The sequence below is a fragment of the Gracilinanus agilis genome, chromosome 4 (assembly GCF_016433145.1).
Source record: "Gracilinanus agilis isolate LMUSP501 chromosome 4, AgileGrace, whole genome shotgun sequence".
NCBI lineage: Eukaryota > Metazoa > Chordata > Mammalia > Didelphimorphia > Didelphidae > Gracilinanus > Gracilinanus agilis.
Genome location: NC_058133.1, coordinates 402,243,579 through 402,269,479, shown reverse-complemented (window position 1 = coordinate 402,269,479; position 25,901 = coordinate 402,243,579). Strand labels below are relative to the sequence as shown.

The 25,901-nt window shown below is 35.1% G+C and overlaps 1 protein-coding gene across 3 annotated transcripts in view; it reads right to left on the bottom strand.

Annotated features, from left to right (window-relative positions):
- Nucleotides 1-5,912: 5,912 nt before the first annotated feature.
- ADGRG6 (adhesion G protein-coupled receptor G6) overlaps nucleotides 5,913-25,901 on the bottom strand; it is a 186,573-nt gene continuing 166,584 nt past the window's right edge. For 2 of the 3 annotated variants that reach the window (XM_044677200.1, XM_044677201.1), the window contains 3 exons: nucleotides 14,853-14,954; nucleotides 11,522-11,674; nucleotides 9,160-9,173 (listed from right to left, as the gene is read on the bottom strand). In XM_044677200.1, the coding sequence (XP_044533135.1) occupies nucleotides 9,160-9,173; nucleotides 11,522-11,674; nucleotides 14,853-14,954 (269 nt within the window). Of the gene's footprint in view, nucleotides 6,133-9,159; nucleotides 9,174-11,521; nucleotides 11,675-14,852; nucleotides 14,955-25,901 lie in introns of those variants that run through there. The other variant, XM_044677199.1, reaches the window with a different exon arrangement.

The window sequence follows — 25,901 nt, the reverse complement described above, 5'->3', positions numbered from 1 at the left end:
TCTGACTGCAAATTCAGTGTTCTTTCCATTGTTCCATGCTTATAAACTAAGGAGAGAATGAATATGAGCAGATAAGTTGGGGTGCTGTAATGCAGAAATTACTAGGTGCTCTGTAAATCCAAATTGTTTCATATGCATAAACCTCATCTCCCCAATATAGACTGCAAATTCCTTGTAGTGAGAAACTAGGTCTCATATTTTCCCTGAACTTTGTTCAACATGTCTCAAATACTTAAATTCATCTGTTATGTACCTCCTGAAGACAAATATAGACCTGTGCTAGAGGAATATATAAGACTTAGATCATAAGGATCACAGATTTGGAGCTGGAATGGATCTTAAAGGCCACCTAATGTAAATAATGATCTTGTTGACCTGTTCATATCTGGGAAGTGGATTTTGGGGGTGGGGAGTACAACTTTATTGAAAGGAAAGTGCAGTGAAGTTACTTAAAAGCTTAAAAGAATCTTGAGGGATTTTAAACACCTCCCCTCAAGCACAGGACCACAAACAGGGTAGATTCTTTCTGGATGTTGTAGTCAGACAGGGTGCCATCTTCTTCCAGCTGCCTACCAGCAAGCATCAGTTACTGCCATTCTGGGAGAATGCCTTTGGGATTTTTGGCTTTGACATTCTCAATGATTCTACATCAAGGGTGATTGTCTTGCCAGTCAAGGTCTTCTCAAAGATCTGCATCCCTCCTCTCTGAGATGAAGGCTCAAGTGTACGGTGGATTCTTTCTGGGACAAGGTGTGACCATCTTTTTAGTCCCAGAGTCCCATGAGATGAACTGGTGCTGTTTGGCAATGTCAAAGATGGGAGTCTGAGGAAACTGTGGCCCAAAGAAGTTAAATAATTTCCCAAGTTCAGGGAATGCCAGAGGTAGTATTTGAAGTCATCACAAAGCATTCATTGAGCACATACTATGCTTCAGACACTGTATTTTTAGTGTCTGATTTGTATTTAGGATACAAAAAAGTTTAAAAACAGACCCTGTCCTTAAAGAGCTCACAATTTAATCTAATGAGGGAAACAATATGCAAATATATGTACAGAGAAGTTCGATCACCTAGCTAGCTAACTCTAATGTGAAAGATTTTTAGAGGGAGCACAGTAGCAGTCAAGAAAACTAGGAAAAGTTCCTTGTAGAAGGTAGGATTTTAGCTAAGATTTTTAGGAAAATAAGGGTACCTAGGAGTCAGCCCAGCAGAGAAGAGATTTCCAGGCATTGAGAGAAATGTCCCAATTTGGGAGACAGGGTGTCTTGTGCAAATAGCAGAGATCTCTGGTTTGGGCTGTAGCATTACTAGATTGCAGAGTACATGACAGAAGTAAAGTATAATAAGACTAGAAAAGCAGAAAGATGTTTAAAGGGCTTTAAAAGTCAAACATGGCTTTATAGTTGATCCTAGAGGTAAAAGAGAGTCACTAGAGTAGACTAAAAAGGTAAGGAGGTACATGTATATTTTTGGGGCAGGTTGTGATATCATCAGATCTGAACTTTACAAAGACTCTTTTGATTGCTGAGTATAGGATGGAATGAATTTGAACCCAGGTGCTTTGACTCCTAATCCAGTGTTTTTCACTACCTGATAAAATATGTTGCCTGCCTTACAGAGATAATAGTCTAATAGGGGGATATGCAAAAGAGCTCAGTACAGTATCACACTTTTCAGTGTTATGACATTTAAAAGTCATGAAGTACAAACATTTTAATGACTCCAGTTGGTTTGCGAACTAAGATTTTAAAAATTGATCTTTCAATCCAATATAACCAGGAATCTTGGGAGTAAGGGGGAGGAGGATGCCTCTTTCCCTAGATTCTTAGCTCAGTTTTGAATTGCTTATGGCAATGGAATGAATTGTATTTCCTTGTTTTGCTGACAGGCTGTGGAATATGAAGGCAAAATTTAATATTTATTTTCATTTTCTCCAGGGTAGCAGAAAAACAAAGCTGTTACTTGAACCATTCCACTTTGAAATGAAAGAGGGAAAAAAAAGTCCTGATGCCTTTATCTTGGAGTAAAGGAATGTTATTCAGCAGAATACTCTGAAGCACTTCCAAAACACTGTTTTTATAAAGTCCAATTCCTCCAAATTTCAGAAATACTACAAATACATTTTCTCCAATAAGACACAACTTTCTGCCGGAAGATCAAATATGATTTCTCCCTCTACTTTCTGAAGTCACATTGTAACATGTTTCTGTTAGATGAGCCATAAGCAACTGCTCGTGTGTTTTCCTAACTTGGTTTGGCCAGGAGTTGTGACAGTTGGCTAAGATGATCTTAGTAATCATTTGCCAAAGTGCCACACAATTTAATATTCAGCAGAAACCTTGCTGAGTGAGGCTGAGAGCCAAATTGAGCCTTGGCTCTCTGGAGAAAGGGGATTACCCTGAATAACCACTGTTCTAATGAAAGGGCTGGTAGCACCCTGTAACTCACTGTGAAAATGAAGTTGGCTGAAATCTGTCACTTTTTTGTCTCTGTGCAATGGAAGCAATGACTAGGTATCAGTGAGAAGGCAACCTAATCTTTAGTCTCCAAAGTCATGAAGATTTTCCCTCTTTTTTTCTTGACTTGGAAAACTGAGGACTTCCCAGTGAAGGCATATATGTAGATCTCCATAAGCCACAAAACTTGACAGTGTAGTGCATCAGTCAGTGATGAAAAGGAGGCTCTGAACAATATTTGTGTCCCCAAAATCTGGAGACTTGCTACAAATTTATTCCTATTGATTTGGCAAAGCAAATCTATGTCACATGTTTAATTGATGGCAGGTTATTTTCCAGCTGTCAAATAATATTTTCCTATTGAACAGTCAGAAACAAAAACATTCACTCATAAAGGAATTTAATAATTTGGAATATTAACATCATAAGTATTTATTTGAAAAATATTTTCCATTTTAGGAAAATGGCAAATCTACTGAACTAACTTCTTACTGACTAATAATTTCAATCTAAGCTCACAGTAATTTTTCTTCATCAGAGTGCTAGAAGAAAATATTTCACAAAGTGTTTAGAAAATATATACAATATCTCTCTCTTCTCTCCCCACCCACAATTTCCCTTCCAAAGGAAAGTTCATTAAAACAACAAAAGCAGACAGAATGAAGCTGTGAAAAAAAGTAATACTTTAAGACACAAAAAATAAATAAATATGTACAAGGGAGGCTATATTGACAAAGGAAATCTTTACACTGAAAGCTATGGTGACAAGAACTGAAAGCATCTGAGACTGATAATTTGCAACTCTACTACATGGTAGTAAAAAAAAAAGAAAAAGAAAAAAGGCAGCTCTCTATTAAGGACAATCAAGGCTAATCTGACATGACTTTCAAAGAATGGATATTAAAGTCTAAGCCATTGTAGTCCCTGAGACAAATTCTTCCTTCTCCTTCACAATTTTGTCATTTTGAGAGCAAAGACATCAGGACGGAAGGTAGAATTTGACTCTTTGTCTCAATTCTGTTTGTATATCTTAATGTTCAATTATTTTCTCCTCTTTCATCTGTTTTAGGAATATCTTTCTATAACTTGGTATTGTGAGTAATGTAAAACAGGTTTATTTAAAATTGTATCTTAAGGACTATCAAATAGACCTACTTTTTGGATAGTAATGTTTCAGCAATAAATGCCAGCTAAATTCTTTTATGATTCTCTATAGAAAGGCACATTAGCACAGAGGATAGTTTGCTTAGGTAAAGGCACGTGGAATTCTCTGAATATATAAATTCAAATTTTCAAATAAACTTAATCTCATCTAAGATAGGCTCTAATGGTTTCTCTTAACTTTGAGTCCTTAAACTTTGAAGTTTAGATACATTTTTTATTTATATAACTATGTTTAAATAATTAGTTTCAATGATAATTCTATATATTTTACATTTAGAAATATGATTCTGAGAAGGGATCCATCGGCTTCACCAAACTTATCAAAGAGATCCAAGACACAAAACAAGGTTATGAATTTCTGTTCTACACAAATAGTGAGAATTTGTTTTCTGGTCATTAATGTTTGCCTTTTAATTTTCTACCATAATAGTCAGGTGAGCCACCTGGCCACCTCTCTTGGGAGAATATTTCAAGTATTCTTCTGTAGAACCAAGCAAAGGAGAATACCAGGAAAAACTCAACATCTCATCATTTGATGACCTCATCAAGCTAGTAAAAAATGGCAACTGCTTCTCAGCAGAGAGAGTCTTTGAGACAAGTAACTTAGAATTGTTGGTTGTGACACTCAAAGATGTATTACATTTTAAAGCATATTTGGAACACTTTGAGCTGCCTTAGGGGAAAGGACGAGCCTCATGCTGTTCTAAGGAACAGAGCAAGCCATCCATGGATTCAAATTGTCAGAAAGGCATTTAAGGAAGTTTCCTGTCCAGATCTCCAAGTGGGTCGGCTCTACTCACAAGGCAGCATTTCTTACAGTAAGGCTAGCTGTCTACCTAGAAAATGGATGCTTTCCATCTTGCTTCCCAGATGGCATGGAGTGAATATTAAAAATACAGCCCGTGCTGAAGTAAATACTGAAAAAAAGTTCCATTTAACACAATTGTTGTTTGAAGCCAAGTAAAAATGTCCTCTACTACATAGTACTTACCAAGCAGCCATTCCCTTGTAGCATCCTAAAAATAATTAAGGCTATTCTCAAGAGCTTGAGAATGTCATCCATCTAAATGCAGGCAGATGGACGAAGCCCTGTTGTTATACCCCAAATATTATCTATTAGTGCCAATTCCCTCACAAGCATACTATTACAGACATCCCAATAGCAGACACTCCAGAGTCAGAGGATGTGTAACTTCTGAGTGGATAAGCAGCTACTTTGGCTGTCTGTAGGAACAGACACTTGAAGAGCTGGTTGGCTTCCTGGTGCGTGTACTTTAAACACTTTTCCATTTGAGAGTAATAGAACATGGGGGGATTATTTAGATGATCTCCCTACCACCCCGAACAGAAAGGGATTTTTCCATGTAAACTCATGGTCTAGCTTCTGGGAGGAAAGGTTAGGGCCATGGTTTCCCTCTCTTTGTGCCACTTTCCTTAAAATGGGGCAGCTGTGTTTACAGATGGAACTATCTTTACCCTTAGGTATCTCTAATTGTACTTTAAAAAAGAGAAAGAGCTGTTTTAAACATGCTATTTGGCACCCTCTAGTTGGCATTTACTGGCAAAATGTGAACCCTGACACTGCTTTAACTTGCAATGCTTTATATGTTTATATGTTACATGTACAGAAACTGTGAAACATTTTAGAAATTTAGCATGTTGACAAGGGTCTATAAATGTTGAGGAAATGTGCTCTTACTTAAGAAGCTAAAGTGTTAAACAATTAGCTTTGGTATAGTTAAAAATAAACTAATAAATGATTCTTTGTAGTTTTTTGTATGAAATAATTAAAAATGGAATGTTTATCTGCTTGAAATTTCACCTACAAGCAAGGCACATAAAGGAAATATGGAACCAGCATTAGGGGAGGACTTATAGGGAATCAGCCTTATATAGTAATGAAAATTGATTTTTCTTTCAATGTAGGGGAAGAATATGTAGCCATCGATGATGTCCAAAACAATTCACCACCAGTGTAAGTTCTCAATTGGGCTTGATTTTTGACTGTTGTTTTTTTCCTTGTCTTCTGTTTCTTTTAAATATTCTTTAATTCTGATTGGTGTGATTCAGCTATAAAAGGTACAGTGTTCCCTGGGGCTACTGAGTCATGTGGCTGTCAGAGAGTTCAGATTTAGAAAACTGGAGAAAGCTCCCACATGGAGGGGAAGGCACAGATGAGTTCCACTGTAGATCTCACAATAGTGTTTGTAATGAAAAACATATCCTTCTAATGGATGGTATTACCTAGATAATGGCACTTTTATAGTTAGCATGGCTTATTCTTTGAGTTGCTTGTAGGTCTCTGCTTGGGAGGTGGGAGCTGATTCCATCCAATTAAAACTTGGTGCTGTGGCCAAAAGTGTCTGACATGATGATGTTTTTGTAGAAGTTGTCAGAGTGAGCATTACAATAACCCTTGACCTTGTCAATGACCTGATGGACAGGGATGATGGATGTTTGTTCGCCATCCAGATGGGTAAGTTTTGATGAAGGCTTGTCCACAAAAACACTCTCTGTGGAAAACGAAACAAGGAATTAGGTCAAATTTGGACTAGTTTTGTGCTTGAGCTCCTGAGTATTATTACTATGTATTACTGATTAAAGGCACATAGGTAGCAGAGCTTTGCAGACTACAATCTACGTCCCTCATTTGCACTGAGCAATATCCCAAGGTTAAGCAGTCGGCTGCCAAGCATTTCTGAATCAAGGTGGTTTAGGTTTATTCATGTTCACATTAGGGGCCTAATAGTTCCTGGTATGTTAGTTTAGTTTCCGCAATTTTAGGATGGGGACTATATGAGTGATATTTTTATAACTGACATCTTTCAGAAAGCCAAGAAAGAAAAGAAAATCTGGAAACTGCTTAAGAAAAGTATCTGGGATGTATGAATCAAAGCAAAATTATGCTTACAGAAAACATTGTCACGAAATATATCAAAAGTGATTGGAACAACTTGGAGAAAGCCTATTATGAATGATTTTTCCAATGCATACTAAGAAATAATATTTTTAGTATTCAAGATGATTGGTATTTAGGGAAAATCATACTTTTATGAATTAAAAATGTAGAAGCCAAAATTCCTCTTCAAAGAAATAGCCTTCCATGTAAACATATGTAATTCCACATTTGGGTAGGGACCTACACTATGATTTCTTTATTATAAAGAACTCCCCATATAAGAAAACTCCTAGCAAATTGGCAGCTTCTTTGCAAATTTGCAACTAGTCTTAGAAAATTGCCTAGAACAATGGAAGGTTATAATAGTTTCCCAGCATCACCTAGACAGAATAGGTAAGAAGCTACATTTGAACTCAAATCTTCCTATTTCAGAGGCTGGTTCTTTATCCTAAATATCATGCTGCCTCAAATTCCCCACTAGTGAGAATTACATGGTAGTCGTTGAATGCCTTTTAATGAGGTTGGTAAACATAGGAAGACATGAGTTCATTGATTAGGCGAATGTATGTAGGCTACAAATTGGTAAATTTGTTTCCTGAGAAGATTCCTAAATTTGGGTCTGAAGACCTTTTGGAAGTATCCCATCCATTCTAATGCTTTTAGATGTATTTCACTGTCCTCCCATGGTCCTAAACCATTTGTACAGTGGGAGAAACACTGAGATTGGAGTTGAGGCAACTAAGTGATGCAGTGGCCAGAGCACTGGGCCAAAGTAAAAAAAGCAGGGATTCAAATTGTGACCTCATAGACTACCTGTGGGATCCCAAGGAAGTCACTTAACCTCTCTTTAGCTCAGTTTCCTGAATTATGAAATGGGAATAATGACAGCACCTATCTTGTAGTATTGTGAGGATCAAGAGGTAATATTTATGAAGAGCTCAGCACAGTGTCTGGCATATATAAATGTTTATTTCCTCTCCTCTTCCCCCTTTGCAATATTTGGGTCAAATGATACCATATGATCTTGGGAAAGGGGCACTCATTTTATCTCCTTGTGCTTCAGTTTTCTCATCTATAAAATGGGACCAAATGTACTCTGAAGTCATTTCCACTCAAAATCTATGATCTGATTATCCTGTAATCTTATTCTTCCCAACAAAGATCAAAGTGCATTGCTACCCTAAAGTGAAGTGTCAGAAAGTGCTCAAATAATGGACACCTCTAATTGTCTGCATGGGGGTTAGACTGTCTGGATGATGTATGCTCTCACATGTACTTCAGAGCATGCCTCCTGCCTGGAGTCTTGCTCCTTTCCACTTTCTGTGGAGAAGGCAGAAAGAGAAGCACACTAAAGAATGAAAGAGCTCTTAAAACACAAGACATCATACATTTTCAGCTACAGTCAATGTATAATATAAGCAACCAGTTATCGAAAAAAAATCTTTATCACCATATGCCTTACATTCAAAAGAGAATACATTCTTTCAGTTCTTATCTTTTGCTGGGGTTTACATGAAATAAAATATGAATTAAAAGAAGAAGTGTTGCTTTCAATCCACACAAAGGAAATATGAGCAGAGAACAGAAAGTCATTCAGAGAAGGAAGAATGGATAGATTGAAGCAGCAGAATCATCATTCTCCTATGCTTGTGGGAAAGAAGGCTCAGTGAGTCAGGATCCCTGACCATATACAAGCTTCCTGCAAGCCAATTGAGCCTTTCTTCTCCTAGTTCATCTTTTCACTAGCCAATGGTTTTCTTCGGGGGCGGGGGGAGAAGGGCAATTCTATGAAGAATCTTCCACGGATATAACTTGATTTAAAATAAACATAACCCTTCCTTACACAAAGTTCAGAAACCTTTAATCTCATATGTGCAATTCCTTAGGGGGTCCTCATGTACTGTTATGTTCTACACTTGTTGCAAATTCAAGTTTTGGTTTTACACATTTAAAATTTTACCCATTACCCTTGAACCCACCCACCCACTTTCAAATCCATGCCCTCATTCCTTATTCTCACCAGGCAATTTTTGGATAGGAGCAATGATTTAACATAGGCATTATTCCTAATGTTGTGGGTGAATCCAAATAATGGACAGAACAGAACTCAAACGAAAATAGAAAAATGAAAACCAGTGGCTAGAGGTGTGAGGCTACATTTTCAAGCAGATAAAATAATTTTAAGGAGCAGCCCTGGAAAGCCATTTTCTCATTTACCACTTCTACCAAAGTACCATGACACACTTTGCAATGCATGAAAGCAGCATGAAAACAAAGATTTCTACCCATTTCTCTTGTTTTTCAGCCTTCTAGTTCAGGCTGTTTTACTGCTTTGGATGTCATTGATATGGATGTAAGAGCATAGCATGGTACATTTGTTAGAAGGACAGAATTGCAGACACCCCATGCAGAAGCTAGCCAGAGCACACGCTTGCTGGAAACTAGAAATTCCAATCTTCCATCTGAGAGCATCATTGTGCAAAGTGTGCAGGAGAAGCAGTTTTTTTCTGAGGCAGCTGAAAATCTTTTGACTAAATCCATGCAAATATTCATTCTCCCATTACCTTACTGAAATTTCATGCATTCGATAAAAGGAATGAATATTTTACCTGAATGATCCACCTTTGTTGAAGGAATGCTCTTAGAAGACATTATCTATGCCATAAACATATGAATGTCTAGGTCAATTCCAGAGAATAACAACTAAGTCTATAGCCACGATATGTATTAAGTGTACTATTAAAGCACACACACATCCACACACACACACACACACACACACACACACGCACATACACACACACACATCCACAAACTCATGTTTGTACGAACACATGGGCAGACCCCATTTCTGAATTGGCTTTGTCCCAAACATTTATAAATCACCTTGAATTCAAACACATTTTCTCATTAAAACAATTTCATAAAATGGTTGCTAAATTATATTAGTGCATAAAATCCTATTTAAAATAAACTTGGCAGAAATACAATATTTCTGAGAGTGTGGGGATATGCAGGAGATGAAGAGAAGCAAAAATATTTCCTCCCACTATTTTAGACCTGTGCACAATTTAGAGACAAATCTTTGATACATTAGCTTTTGCAAACTTTCCCCCTCTCCTTTATGCATTTTCTCCCCAGGATCCCAGAAATCTCATAATGGACTCATCACTGCCTACTGTAGGGCCACCTCCTACCTACTTTACTTCCTACATTGCCCCATGTTCCTAAATTGTCTAATCTTTCTTTCCACTTAATCAAGATTCATATTTCTTCAACTATACATGGCTTCAGCTAGATAGTAAGAGGAAGGCAGATTGAATGAACTATTTATATTAGCATTTGATTGGCTGATGGCCTTTTCAAAATCCCCAAAGTAGTTCTACTTTTAAGAAGATGCTTGTTTCCCCAAATAAATATTAAATTTGGTGATATTTCAGGCAATGTAGAAATTTAGTTTATTTATTTTAGTTTAGTGAAAAAATTTTTTCAGGCTGCTGGTAGGAGAGATCATCTTTTTTCAAAGGGGAGAAAGAGGCAGGGGGAGAGGTATTTCAAAAGCAGGTTAGCCTTCTCTGGAAGTCTGCACTCCAGGGAGCTTAGTTCCATTAAACTGTTGAGTTTTTCAAATATCTTCCATTCCTCCATTTCAGAACCCAGAGAGGCAATAAAACCTCAAATTTTTCAAAAAAGGTTTCAAGACAGTTCCAGCAGAGGCTCTAATTGTAGGAAGAATGGAGGGATCAGGCAGGGATAGCTTTTTATATGGATTTCTTGTCCTTTATCCATCAAGAAATGACTAAATAAATGTACGTGAGACACTCAAAACACCTTCTTCCCCCAAAATGTGATATTATGGCATATAAACATAGACACCAGGTATCTAAGTGCCAAGGATGCCAGTGCTGCAGCTATCATGCCATCATTTTTTCTATACTCTAGAATTAAACCATTAAACAAATGGAGTGGATTTTCATTGTATTCTTGGAAGGCTTTTCAACCAGGAAAGTATTACTCATTCTTATCTAAATAGTTGCTCACCAAATTCATTCTTGGTAATTCAAAAGGACAATATTATTTCCTTTTGGAAATATGCTGCCAAATAGTTTAATGGAATTTACAGATTTTTCTCCATTCTCTACATATCTCATAAGCCATCCGTCTTCCACAGATCATGAGCCTTTTCTTTAATGTTTTCATTACCATTAATATGGCAAACTTAATGTGAGAAACACATCATGAAGAAATGTGAAATAAGTAGAGAAGAAATAGTCACAACAGTCAAGATTACACCTTTTCTTTGTATTTTTATACATCAGATTGGAAGGTACAAAGGCTAATGATTGCTCTACCCTAGCAGGTAAGAGTCTCATTCTCAGAAGAAATTAGCACTGTGTGGTATTCCCTATTCTCCTTATAACTGACCAAGAGACCCTTATAAAATTACTAAAATAATGCTTCTCCCAATTTTTATATCTCCTAACTAGAGAAAAATATATTCTTCTTTAAATGGTATGATTTGGCTTCTTTTGTTTTGGAATGCTGGTACTCCAAAAGAACTCAAGGTAGATTTGCCAAAGTGATGCAGAAACAGATAAAATGTAAAATAATAAGAGTCAAGTAAGGTCAATTAAGTGTTGGCAATGGGATTTGCTCTTAGTATTTTCATAGTCACAGGATATACCTGTTTTCCCAGTGTATTTAGAGAAATAGATTGATGCAATGGAAAGAGTGCTTAATTACACATCAGAAGGACCTGGGTTGGAATCTCTTCTCAGCCGCTTATACTGTGTGACTTTGGATAAATCACTTTATCATTTGAAACCTTAGTTTCCTCATCTCTTAGGTAGAGAAAATTAGGCCTGTTATACTTTATCTCCCAGGGTTATGAAGACCAAATATATGTAAAGAAATGTTTGTAATCTTTAAAGTTCTAGGAAAATGTCAGTTGTTCTGATTATTATCACCAAGAGGATTTCTGGGATATTATAAAAATAACTCACCAGGATGGCTGTTTCTTTTGAAGTATGTAGTAGAATTGGATTTAGATTTAGATGTAAGGTAGGTTGAGTTAGAGCCAATGGAGCTTGATGACAATGACTTCCCCAGATTATCTGAACTTTTCTTGATGATATTAGTGGCTGTCTTGCTCCAGTCTGAAAAAATAGAAAGATGGGATTTTTGTACTGCTTCAATTACCATGGAGTGTTTATTACTTATGCACCAGGCATTTTTGTCATATTTCCACAAACTGTATTTTTGTGATAACAAATCACAAAAATCTCTCTGAGTGGCTTCGTTTTCTGGCATAATGACACTGGCATTAAAAAGATATTTCCTTATTTCGACACAAATGTGTGCTTTAAAGGCTCATTTGAGTTACATTTATTTGAAGATGAAAACCCAGTGGTTTTCTCATGGCCTTTATACATTTCTAGATATTTTCTATCTACACATAGATTTTACCTGAGTTATCTGCTAATCCAAATCAGAAAGAGACAGAGACAGAGAGAGAAGGGTTATTATTGTCCTTTTAAGGTATTGCCCTTTTCAGTTTAATACTAAAAGAGGTCCAAAAAGAATTTTTGCATAAAGAAAAGAGAGTTGCATCAAATGATGATTTCCTCTGTTGAAGTTAAACATGTTGATACCTGGAGATTAGGAAAATAACTTTGATTTAATAAAAAAACTATTTAAAATATATCTATGAAGAAATGAAGTTTTCAGATTAGATTTGAGCAGTTTTCGACAAAAAAATACTGGTAACAAATCACCTTGCAAAAGACATAGACTAATGCCTCATTTAAAGGAGATAGGAAGAACTTTTTTTTTGCACTGCTTATGACATCCTTTATTCAATTCACATAGAAAAGTATGCAGTATTAATATAAAAGAGTACAGTATTAATGTAAAATGTTCAGTGCACATTAGGTGAACAAGACATTAGCATACAACCTCCATTGCCTAGCCCTGTAACAAAAAATAAAAAAATTAATAGAGAAGGATATATATAAAAGATATTATTAAAGTTAAAAAATAAATGTGACTGTTTTAAAACTTAAACAGAAGGGGGAAGCTGGGTAGCTCAGTGGATTGAGAGTCAGGCCTACAGACGGGAGGTCGTAGGTTCAAATCTGGCCTCAGTCACTTCCTGGCTGTGTGACCCTGGGCAAGTCACTTGACCCCCATTGCCTACCCTTACCACTCTTCTACCTTGGAGCCAATACACAATATTGACTCCACGACGGAAGGTAAGGGTTTAAAAAAAAAAGAAAAAAAAACTTAAAGAGAGTAAAACTAGAGACACAGAGAAATAGTAGAAGGTCTGTTAATTTCATAAGGGAGAATTTAATAGTTTTTAAGTGAAACATGAATTTTTGAGAGCTAGGCAATTCTGATTTAATATTTTGAAAGAGACAGGAGTCTGAGCATGGTGCTAAAGAATAAAGAATCTGGCAAGTAAAGACTGGAAAAACAGCAGCTGTAGCATTCAACTAACTGAAAGTTTCAGCTGGTGTGATCCTGACAGGCAAAAGAGAGGCTGAACCTCAACTGACAAGAGGTTTGGTTCCACACACATTATATTTCTGAACTCCCTAGACATTAAAAGAGATAAAGTCTGTCAGAAATACCCCCTTGTCATTTTGCTTCTTTCTGCTTTGTTTTGAAAGGGGGGAAAGTAGAAAGGGAAATGACAGGGTAAATAGTTGTTTTGTTATATAGGAAGAAATTCTGAATTTTAATTGGATGATGTAGAATCATTGTGAGTGAAGGGCTTGGTAGTGTGGTTTGCCTTGCCCAGAAAATTAAACCGTTATTTTGCTTTGTGCTCTGTTTGCTACATTTTGGTTAGAATTCCTAGTCTGGTTTGTAGTACCCAAAGAGAGTGTGATGAGATTCCCAGTTCTCTAACTTAAAGGGAATTGTTAGCTTCTCAACTTTTCCTTAATGTTGACTCTAAGTTCAAAGAGCTTGCAAATGTTCTTTAAATCCAAGAATAGAAGAGGATTTATTATTCAATGGTCATGCCCGGTAGTCAAGTGGTAACTAAAGAAATGGTTCTGTGTCATGCAGATGTCTCAGAATGAAGAAATGGCATGAAAACCAGAGTTCTTAGTTACTCAAAGAACATGAATTTTATGGGAAAATATTTAAAGAAAGTTTCTCTGATAAAGGCCTCATTTCTCAAATATATAGGAAACTAAGCCAAATTTATAAAAATAGGAGCCATTTCCCATTTGATAAATATTTGGTTAAAAGACATGAAATGGTAGTTTTCAGAAGAAGAAATCAAAGCTATCAATAGTTACATGAACAATATTCTCTGAATCATTACTGATCATAGGAATACAACTTAAAGCAACTCTGAGATACCATCTCACATTTATCAGATTGGCTTGTATGGCAGAAAAGAGAAATGATAAATGCTGGATGTAGAAAAAGAATAATAATAATGTACCATTGGTGGGGATATGAATTGATTAATCTTTCTGGAGAACGATTTGGAACTACATCTAAAGGGCTATAAAACTGTGTTATAACATTTTGTGTTATAAGAAATAGTGAAGGAGATAGTTTTGGAAAGAGTTGGAAGTCATATGAAATGTTGCAAAGTGAAATGAGCAGAACCAGGAGAATATCATATACAGTAATAACAATATTGTCTGATAATCAGTTGTGAAACATTTGGGTACTGATTAAGATAATGATCAAAAGTAATTTCAAAGAATTGATGATGAAAAAATGCTATCTACCTCCAACAAGAGAACTGATGAATTATGAATGCAGACTGAAGCATACTTTTAAAACTTTATTTTTCTTGGGTTTTTTTAGTGCATGTTTTCTTTTGCAATAAGGAAATACATTGTTGCATGATGTCCAACACATAATCAATATTGCATTGCTTGCTTTCTCAAGGGATGGGGGAAAGAGAGATTTGGGACTGGAATTAAAAAAAATTAATGTCATAAAATTTTAGATTTAATTTGGAAATAATGAATGAAATAAATAGGTACATTTTTAATAGCATTAATTTCCCTTCTTCATGTGTTCCTCTGTCAGATCCTGTATGTGCCCACTTTCCCTAACAGATAATAAATATACTGGTGGGAAAATGTGGCTAGGTTTATGTGTAGATTGTGATATATTTTATTATTCATTAAATCTGCTTAATATGAGTATTGTTAATTTTTTTGTTTATAGCCAAGTAAATGGTTATGTTTAAAATCTCCAAGCATCATTATTGTGACTAGTTGTTTTGTGTAAATGAAGATGCATCAGTTGGGGCTCACAAGAGGATACAAGAAAGAATACATACACTACAATTTATTTTACCTGAATTGTCTGCTAAACGAAATCTTCCACAGCAGAGATGTCTTCTCCATTGTTTTTGAACATTCTCTTTCATAGCACAGTGGAATACAAATATAAATAATCCTGAGAAAACAACAAAAATTATTATTAAAACAACTTTTTGATCCTAATTTCTACAAAGAAAAATATTCATTCCAAACTGAATTTCTAAGGAACACAATGCCCAGAACTAGTTTATTGAGATAGGATTTTTATTTTTATTTTTTTAATTTATTGTATTTTAATTTTAATTTTGAATATTTTCCCATAGTTACATGTTCCATGTTCTTTTCCTTTCTTGCCAAGCCCCCCACCCCCTGTAGCTGATGCACAATTCCGCTGGGATTTACATGTATCATTGATTAAGACCTAATTCCATATTATTGATAGTTGGACTCGAGTTATCGTTTAGTGTCTACATCCCCAATAATATTCCCATCAGGCCATGTGATCAAGCAGTTATTTTTTTCTTCTGCGTTTCTACTCCCACAGTTCTTCCTCTGAGTGTAGCTAGTTTTCTTTCTCATAAGTCCCTCAGCCTTGCTCTGTATCCTTGCATTGCTGCTAGTAGAGAACTACTCTGTTGTGTAAGATTGTACCACAGTGTATCAGTCTCTGTGTACAATGTTCTCCTGGATTTGCTCCTTTCACTCTGCATTAATTCCTGGAGGTCATTCCAGTTCACATGGAATTCCTCCATTTTATTATTCCTTTGAGCACAATAATAGTCAATAACCAGCAGATACCACAATTTGTTCAGCCATTCCCCAATCAAAGGATATTCCCTCATTTTCCAAATTTTTGCCACCACAAAGAGTGCGGCTATAAATATTTTTGTACAGGTCTTTTTCTTTATTATCTCTTTGGGGTATAAACCAAGCAGTGCTATGGCTGGATCAAAAGGCAGATAGTCTTTTAAAGCCATTTGTACAGAGTTTCAAATTGCCAACCAGAATGATTGGATCAGTTCACAACTCCACCAGCAATGCATTTTAATGTCCCAATTTTGCCACATCCTCTCCAACATTCACCACTTTCCTTTGCTGTCATGTTAGCTACTCTCCTAGGTTTGAGGTGGTACCTCAGAGTTGTTTTGATTTGCATTTCTCTAATTATAAGAGATTTAGAACACTTTTTCATGTGTTTGTTGATAGTTTTGATTTCTTTATCTGAAAATTGCCTATTCATGTCCCTTGCCCATTTATCAATTGGGGAATGGCTTGTTTTTTTTTTTTGTACAATTGATTTAGCTCCTTATGAATTTGAGTAACTAGATCTTTGTCCGAGTTTTTTGTTATGAAGATTTTTTCCAATTTATTGCTTCCCTTCTAATTTTTAAACTTTTTAGTTTAATGTAATCAAATTATTTATTTTACACTTTGTAATTTTTTCTAACCTTTGCTTGGTTTTAAAATCTTTCCTTTCCCAGAGATCTGACAAGTATACTATACTGTGCTCACCTAATTTACTTATAGTTTCTTCCTTTATATTCAAGTCATTTACACATTCTGAATTTATCTTGGTATATGGTATGAGATGTTGATCTAGACCCAATCCCTCCCATATTGTTTTCCAGTTTTCCCAGCAATTTTTGTCAAATAGTGGGTTTTTGTCCCCAAAGCTTGGTTCTTTGTGTTTATCATAGACTGTCTTGCTGAGGTCGCTTACCCCAAGTCTATTCACTGATCCTCCATTCTGTCTCTTTGCAAGTACCATAATGTTTTGATGACTAGTGCTTTATAGTACAGTTTAAGATCTGGTACTGCTAGGCCCCCTTCCTTTTTTTTTTTTTTCTTTTTCATTATTTCCCTTGATATTCTTGGTCTTTTGTTCTTCCAAATGAACTTTGTAATAGTTTTTTCTTATTCAGTAAAAAAACTTTTTGGTACTTTGACAGGTATAGCACTAAATAAGTAAATTAATTTGGGTAGGATGTTCATTTTTATTATGTTAACTTATTCTACCCATGAGCAATCAATGTTTTTCCAATTGTTTAGATCTAGTTTTAATTGTGTGGAAAGGGTTTCATAGTTGTGTTCGTATAATTCCTGTGTTTGTCTTGGCAGATCAATTCCTAAGTATTTTATATTGTCTAGGGTGATTTTAAATGGAATTTCTCTCTCTAACTGTTGCTGCTGCAATGTGTTGGAAATATACAGAAATGCTGATGATTTGTGTGTGTTTATTTTGTATCCTTCAAATTTGCTGAAGTTGTTGATTATTTCCACTAACTTTTTAGTTGATTCTCTGGGATTTTTTAAGTAGGCCATCATATCATCTGAAAAGAGTGATAGGTTGGTCTCCTCAGTACCTATTTTAATACCTTTAATTTCTTTTTCTTCTCTAATTACTAGTGCTAATGTTTCTAGTATAAAGTTAAATAATAGAGGTGACTGTGGGCATCCTTGTTTCACTCCTGATCTTATTGGGAAGGCTTCTAATTTATTCCCATTGCATATGATGCTTGTTGATGGTTTAGGTATATGCCATTTATTATTTTAGGAAAGATCCTTCTATTCCTATACTTTCTAGTGTTTTTAGTAGGAATAGGTGGTGTATTTTGTCAAAGGTTTTTTCAGTATCTATTGAGATAATCATGTGATTTTTGTTGGTTTGTTTGTTGATATGGTCAATTATGTGAAGGGTTTTCCTAATATTGAACCATCCTTGCATTCTTGCTATAAATCCCACCTGATCATAATGAATAACCTTCATGATCACTTCTTGGAGTCTTTTTGCTAGTATTCTATTTAAGATTTTTGCATCTATGTTCATTAAGGAGATTGGTTTGTAGTTTTCTTTCTCTGTTTTTGTTCTAACTGGCTTTGGGATCAGTACCATATTTGTGTCATAAAAGGAGTTTGGTAGAACTCCTTCTTTGCTTATTATGAAATAGTTTGCATAGTATTGGGATTAGTTGTTCTTTGAAGGTTTGATAGAATTCACTTGTGAATCTATCTGGTCCTGAGGATTTTTTCTTAGGGAGTTCTTTGATGGCTTGTTCAATTTGTTTTTCTGATATATCATTATTTACGTATTCTATTTCTTCTACTCTTAATCTGGGCAACTTATATTTTTGTAAATATTCATCCATATCACCTATATTTCTATATTTATTGCCACATAATTGGGCAAAATAGTTTTTAATGCTTGCCTTGACTTCCTCTTCATTAGAGGTGATGTCTCCCTTTTCATCTTTGATATTAATAATTTGGTTTTCTTCTTTCCTTTTTTAAATTATATTGACCAGTACTTTGTTAATTTTATTTTTTTCAAAGTATCAGCTTATAGTCTTATTTATTAATTCTATAGTTCTTTTACTTTTACTTTTATTGATTTCTCCTTTAATTTTTATAATCTCTAATTTAGTTTTTAACTGGGCATTTTTAATTTGTTCCCTTTCTAGTTTTTTTATTTGCCTGCCTAGTTCATTGATCTTTGCCCTCCCTAGTTTGTTATATGCACTCAAGGATATAAATTTGCCCCTGAGTACTGCTTCAGCTGCATCTCACAGATTTTGTAGGATGTCTCATCATTGTCATTCTCTTCAATAAAATTATTAATTTTTTCTATTATTTTTTCTTTGCCGAACTGATCTTGGAGAATCATATTATTTGATTTCCAATAATTTTTTATTTGTCTGTCCATGTGCCCTTACTAATTATTATTTTTATTGCATTATGATCTGAAAAGATTATATTTATTATTTCTGTTCTTTTGCTTTTGTTTGCCATGTTTCTATGCCCTAGTACATGGTAAATCTTTGTGAATGTACCATGTGTAGCTGAAAAGAAGGTGTATTCCTTTTTATCCCTATTTATTTTTCTCCATAGATCTATGGAGATATTTTTCTAGGATTTCATTCACCTATCTTATCTCCTTCTTATTTAGTTTTTGGTTTGATTTATCTAGATCTGATAGAGGAAGATTTAGGTCTTAGGGATAGGATTTTTAGAATACAATTGAATAATAAAATCAGGATGGAGCTAAAATAGTTACCATTAATTTGACCATAATTTTTTATTTTCTTTTCGAATAACCAGATCTACCATTCTACATGTCATCATGGAAAAAAGTGCTAATACATTTTAGGGGGTGATAACTGGTGTATTGGAAAGAGTTCTGGTCTTTGTGTCAGAGAACTTGGGGACAAATCTTGGATCTACCATTCAAGCTTATGCCCTTGGACAAACCAACTATTCTTCCAAAGACTACCTTTTTTCATTGATAACATCGGAAAAATTCCATTTATCCTGTTTGTTTCACAGGGTTGTTGATACTGTTATAGAATCTTGAAATGGAATCATTCTCAGAGACTAACTAGTCCCATCTGTGTCTGAACAAGACTCCCCTGTACAACATCCAACAACTAGTTTTCCAGCTTTGTTTGCAGATCTTGAGTGAAGAGGAACCTATTACATTCTGAGGCAACTCGTTTCATTTGGTTGCATTTCAATATATTTGATTTCCTTTGTGAACTAATGTATTTTATTTTATGCATTTAGAAACAAGGAGTCCATATGTATCATCAAATTGCTGAATTAGTCCAGATGAATAAATCCTAGACCTATCAGCAGGCTAACCCGGTAGGTGTCAGGTCCTAGAAGGAAAGATGGATTTTTACACCTCCATTACTTATTAAAACGATATAAAAGTATGCTTTAGTCTCAGTGAGCTTCTCCAAGGGAACTTGGCCTGATGAGAGTAAGGCTGAAACACTATGGACTAATCCATGAACAAATCTGGTTTGTAAAGAATCCCTCACTGTAGGGGTCACTCTGGAAGTTCCTCCCATCGCCAAATCCCTAAATGTTTGCTTAAGATCTGAAAGTCCTTTAGCAAGAAAACATCTCTAATTTTCCAAATTATTATGAAATGCTTAAAATAAATGAGATATGATGTTTTTCTATATATGTCTTTAAGATGAAGAATAATAATTGGTTATCAGAACCTCTCCTGAATGAAAATCATGAGATTACTTCTTTGCTAAAGTTTTTAGGAATCCTATTTTCCTGGGACAACCCTAGCCTACATCTAAATTTTAAGAGCTGCTAGTGATTGAATGAGACTTCAAATCAGGAAAAACTCTATCTTCTATTATCTCTGAGACCCTGAGAAAGTTTTCTTATTAAGGAATGCCTTTAATAATGCCTACAATTTTCTATATTGTAAGGATAAAGTGAAATACTGAGCAGGAGAAACTTGCAATCTTAGAAATGAACACATTAAAAAATTTCCAAGTTATCATTAGTTTTGTGTGGATTTTTTTGGCAGTGTGGTCTGGTTCCATTTGAAATCAGAATGTGCTTCCCAGAACAAGTTATTCTACTGAAAATCTGGAATGACTAACTTTTGTTAAATGAATTTAAGTTAACTTGGAGATAATTAGTATACCAAGATTCATTTGGGACCAAAATGTCTCTTTTACTGGAATTCTGCCATGGGAAATGTGGTAGGTACGCACATCTGGTATCACACACATGTGGAAGTATGGAAAGGAATCTTAAAAAACCCTCAGGAAGAAGTAGCAACAGATGCAACAACAGAGCCAAGTAGAGCTGAGAGCCTAACACATGGGGATAGAGATCCAAGGGCCATTAAACTCTCCCCTTCATTCCTTCTGCTTGACTATCATTATCAGAAGCAGTTAAATAATCAGTGAACTCTAGAATTCTCTATTCTCCATTTTTAGCTCTGAACCACAGCATTGGGGGAATGTGGGGCACCATTACAGACCAAAAACAGTAATAGCAAGTTTCACACTCAAATAATTGATCTCTACAAAAGAATTACATAACAATTCCTGCTTATCAATTGAGGTATAATTATAGAGACCTCGATTTAATAAAGGCAGTCAAGTCCCCCATTATCTTCAGATATTTCTTCTTTATGCCTTTTTATTTTTTTTTGTATGTGGCATTGTTTTACTCCCTTTTCCTCACTGGCCCTCATTCTCTTCACCTTTATTTATTATTATTATTATGTCTTCTGTTCCATGCCTATCCTGTTCAGTATAAGAAAATCTCTAATCAAGAAAGGAAAATTCTTCCTGGGAAGTGATTATTATAATAGTTAGTATTAAAAATATAATAAAGTTTGTAAAGAATTTCTGTTAATATGTCATTTGATCTTCACAACAAATTTATGAGGAAAGTTGTGGTCATTATCCCCATCTTGCATATAGAACTGAGGCTCAAAGAATACAGCTTAGTTAAGTGTCAAGGGTTGGATTTGAAACCAAGACACTGGGGCTCTGAATCCTATGGTTCTTCCACTCCAATCTTAAAGCTTCTCACTGCCAGCTGTGGTCCCTGCTCTTTGCATTTCAGCCTGTGGAGTTGCTTTATTGTCATTGTATTGCTCTGCCTTCACATCTTACTCATGTTTCCTGACTACTTTCATGTAAAAATTTTCTCATCTTTGAGAAAAATGACCCTTGGGACATAACTCTACTTCACTTTAGTCCAGGAGATCTCTATCCCTTCCTGTTCTTCTAAAGAGAAAGAGTACTCCAGTTACTGGAAGTCCTTATCTCTGAACCCTAAGGAGGCATCCCCGTATCTTAGTTTTGTTTATCTAACCATAGCCTGGCTGACCCAAGATTAGGAAATGCTGGGGAAAGGAAGTGGGGGGGGGGAAGGATTAGATTAGAAACCAATTTGGGGAGGGTCAATGATAAGGAAAAATATGCTATAGGATACAACTTTGTCTACTCATGTAGTAAACCATCAAGGAGAAGCCATTTAGCAACAGCAGAGCTATAGTTTAGCGATGATCTCTGTGCAGCTTTTGAAAATAGTGAACACTGAAAGAAACAGAATACTTAGGAGTCAACCAAAGTTATTTTCAAGTGTTTTAAGGGCAACCACATATAAAAGAGATTAGCTTTGTTCTGCTTGTCCTCAAAAGGCAAATGCAGAAGTAAATGAATAGAAGGTACAAAGAGGCAATTTAGGCTCGATGTAAAGAAAAACATTTCAAGAACCGGAGTGGAATGAGCTGCCTCCAGAGGCAGTGATACAAGTTAGTTATATGCCTTCACGGGTGGTTTGCAGTGAAAGAACAGATGGTCACTTATGGAAGGAGGTGTAGAGGGGATTAGTTTTCAGGAATAGGGTTAGACTAGCTTGTCTCAAAGGTACCTTTCACCTCTGAGACTGCAATTCTGTGGTCCAGAAGAGAGAAAAAGAATCTGGGATAGTCTTAAACTAAGAAAAAGAACCACAAAGTCTTTACTAGGATGGGAGTTAGTTTCTCTTATGTCAATAATAAAATAGTGTTGGCTTTTCCTTTCCCTTCCCTCAATCCTGGACACAAGTGAAATGTTTTAAAATCCCCACTAGTTCAAACATTATGATGGAAATAAGACTCTCAGTAGTTTGGCTAAGTTTTTGTTCTCATTGAGTGCTTGTGTTTGATTTTGCTCTTCTTAAGTCCTTTGCTAATTTATGAAAAACTAACAAAAGACATTTACTTTTATAACTCAATCAGAATGATAGTTTCTACAGAGGGAAAGTTGAGGAATATATTGGAAAGAACTTAGAACACTGAATTAGGATAGTGTTAGAGTCTTGGGACAATCAGCTATTATCTGAGAAAGCTCCTAAAACTTCTTTGATTCTTGATTTGAAAGTGGAGTGTTGTTATGACTTATATGAACTATAAAATGATACATAAATAAGAGGTTTTTTTCTAATAATAAAAACATAATTCCCAGTCAGCATATGAAAAATAGAATAATAAAATTTACATGACTTGATTCAAATTTTTTTCCAAATTATGAAGTTCTATGCAACTGTAGATGTTTCCATTTGTTTCTTAATTTTATTTTTCTTATTTTTCTTTATATAATAATTATTATTATTCTTTAGTAGAGAAATCAATTTTTAAATTTGTTCCTTGCAATAATTATTTGGCTTGTCTGGACAGGGTTTTATAAGTAGCCATATATCTTTATTGTGGTTAATTTTTAAAAAATTAAAATTAAAAAATTAATTAACAGTGTCCTCTAAAAAACATGAATGTTAATAAAATTCAAGTTCAAGGCAAACAATATTGCCTGCTTTTACTTCCACTGAAAATTAGAGTCAGCATAGCACAAAAGTGCTAGATTTGAAGTCAGAGGACTTAGATTCAAACCCCATCTCTGGAGCTTACAATCAGTATGACTTTGGCTAAGCCATTTAACATCTCTTGGACTCTGTTTCCTCACCTGTGAAATTAAAGGATTAGATTCAATGACCTAAGAGGTCTCTTCCAGCTCTAAATATTTTATTCTATTTTCATTTCCAAGGAGCCTAATGGAAGTTACACAAAAAAGACTTTGAATTAGCCATTGAAATTCCTAGTTAGTAGAAATATTAACTTTTTCAGTAAACTTTTTTTTTTACTCAAAGAATCTTGATGGGTGCTTTATGTGATAAATGCATCATTTCTTTCATTGTGCCTGTGAGTGATAGGATTTTTAGGCAAAAAAAAAGATGTCAAATATGGTTAAAAGAAATGGAATATGTCCAAGAGATGAAGAAAGACTCTAGGAGAGTAGGATACATGGAGAATGGTGGTAATTAAGAGTACTTAGTGATTAGTGATTTCACTTTTCAGATAAACCAGGTCATTACAAATCAGGCAAAGGAGATTATCTGAAGACTCAACACTTTAAGAGAACTGTAATTTCATCTCTTCTCTCAATGGTTACAGACTGCATTGTGGCTCCCACAGTTCTCATAAGATGAGCAACATTTTTCATCTCTGCATTTAGCTAGGTTGGTCCTTGAAAGGTTGTTTGTTGCTTCCATTCAGCTAGTAGAACTTCTGAGAATACAGTTACTACCTATATCAGAAAGCAAGGTGGTATAGTGGATAGAATACTAAAGTGAGGATAATCTTTGTCTGAACCCTTCCCCTGATACTATATATGTCAACCTCACCTGGATGATATGATCTCTCCCCGCCTCATCTGTAATATGAGGATACTAACAGCACCCATTTTCACTGTGTTGTTATGAAGATCATATAAGACAGCATGCAAAGTGCTTTGTAAATCTTTAAGTGCTTTATTTTCAAAATCAGTATTGAGTAGGACTTTAGTCCAGGGGTATCTGGAGAAATGTAGACAAGATAGCTGTGAAAGTGGACAAGGTTTTTATGAAAGTGATTGAATAGATGTGTTCTGTTGTGTTGTTTCAGACAAAGGACAATTATCTAAATGGCTATTAAATGGTTATGCATTTCCTTGAGCTATTTCTTACAGGTTACCAATGTACTCTTTGGTACACTGGAATTTCTCTAGTGCCAAATGATGAATAATTTATTTCCCAGAAATCCACAGGATCAGAGCCAATATGATATAGTCACAGGTGTTAGGGATGGAAAACTCCTGGTTCATCTTCACCTTTATGCCAATTTATGATTCAGAGTGAATATGATCAAATCATTGGAATGGTTTAGTTTTCTAAAAACTCGTATGCTATCATTTTTAGAGGAAATTTAATATACACTTAACACATCTTTCTGAGTAATTTGTCCAAGTTTTTCTTAGTGTTGAATTTTATTGTGTTATGTTAATTAATCCATTAACAAAGTAAACATTTCCTGAAATGAATCTTACTTTGAGTCTTTTAGATGATTAAATCCTTTTTTGCTAATCATTCATTAAATATATATTTATTAACTATTTTAATGCTAGCAAATTTGAATGGAGAATTTGAATTTATAATCTTTAAAAAATAGGATCTCTTTCTCTGTCTGTCTCTCTCTTTCTCTGACTTCTCCCTAACCCTTTTCCTTTCCCTATCTCTCTCATTCCTAAAGAGCTAGTAGATTCTATACAAATACATTAATATCATTTAAAGCTTTATTACTAAGTTCCAGTCTAAGACATTATTTAATATCATGCAGTGTATACACATATATTTTACCAAATATCTTACTCTAAGCATCTTTGTAATTTAATATTGAATTTATCAAGGGTTCTTGAAGGTTATGTATGCCAGTGGACTGCAAGCTTAATAAGCTGGAAAGGGCTGTTTAATCTGTGGTGGACCACATGTCTGCTGTCTGAGGAAAGCTGAAGAGTCTCATCAGTAGACTGGCCACAGGGTGATGACTAATAGATCATCCAGTAAGACTTTGAGTAGCCATGATCTATATAAGTGGAAGAAGTAGCTTAAACCCAGCAAATGAAAGGCTCTTGAAATACTGAATCATTATAGTCCTTGGTACTAAAAGAGCTAATGAAGAGTGATCTATGTGTATAAAAATTGGCAGGAAGCATCCTAGTATAGTGGAAAGAGAACTGAATTTGGAGTTCAAAAACCAACACCCAAAATTTAGTTCTCTCACATATATATATCATTAGATGACCTTAGCCAAGTGGGTTTAATCAGTTCTCTCACCTTGGATTCAATAGCATGATTCTAAGGTCCTTTGAGGATCTATGACACTGGTTTTGGAATCAGAGGACCTGGGTTCAAATCCAATCAAAGATATTTGATGTGTAAACTTGAGTTACTTATTTGACTTCCTTTGGCCTTAGTTTCTTCATCTCAAAAGTAAGAAAGTGGGACTAAATACCCTCTGAGGTCCTTTCTTGCTCTCAATTTATCTCTAAAGCACAGCCTTTTAGATTTGTGAATATGGCAGCTATATGAAGAATCTGTTATTGCCCCCTATTTTATGGCTACATAAAAGAGATTTAATAAGACTGGGAGTATAAGAAACCCTATTTTGCTTTACTGGTGATGGAAAAGGCAGAGTGATACCAAATGCTACTATATTATTATAGAAAATGTATTTTACTTAGTTATGAAGTGCTTCATAAGCTTATCTATTTTTACTGTTGGGTAGCCAATTTTAGAATCCTGACAAATTTCTCTAGGATTCTAGGAGGTCAGGAGGAGAAGGTTGTTACGTTTTCTCATGTGCTGATAGGAGTCTAGTTCTACTTATGATATCCTTAATTTTGGTAAAAAAATGGTCCTAAATCCTAGGTATAATGTTGTTACCTCCTCTTTTACATTCCCTGAACAC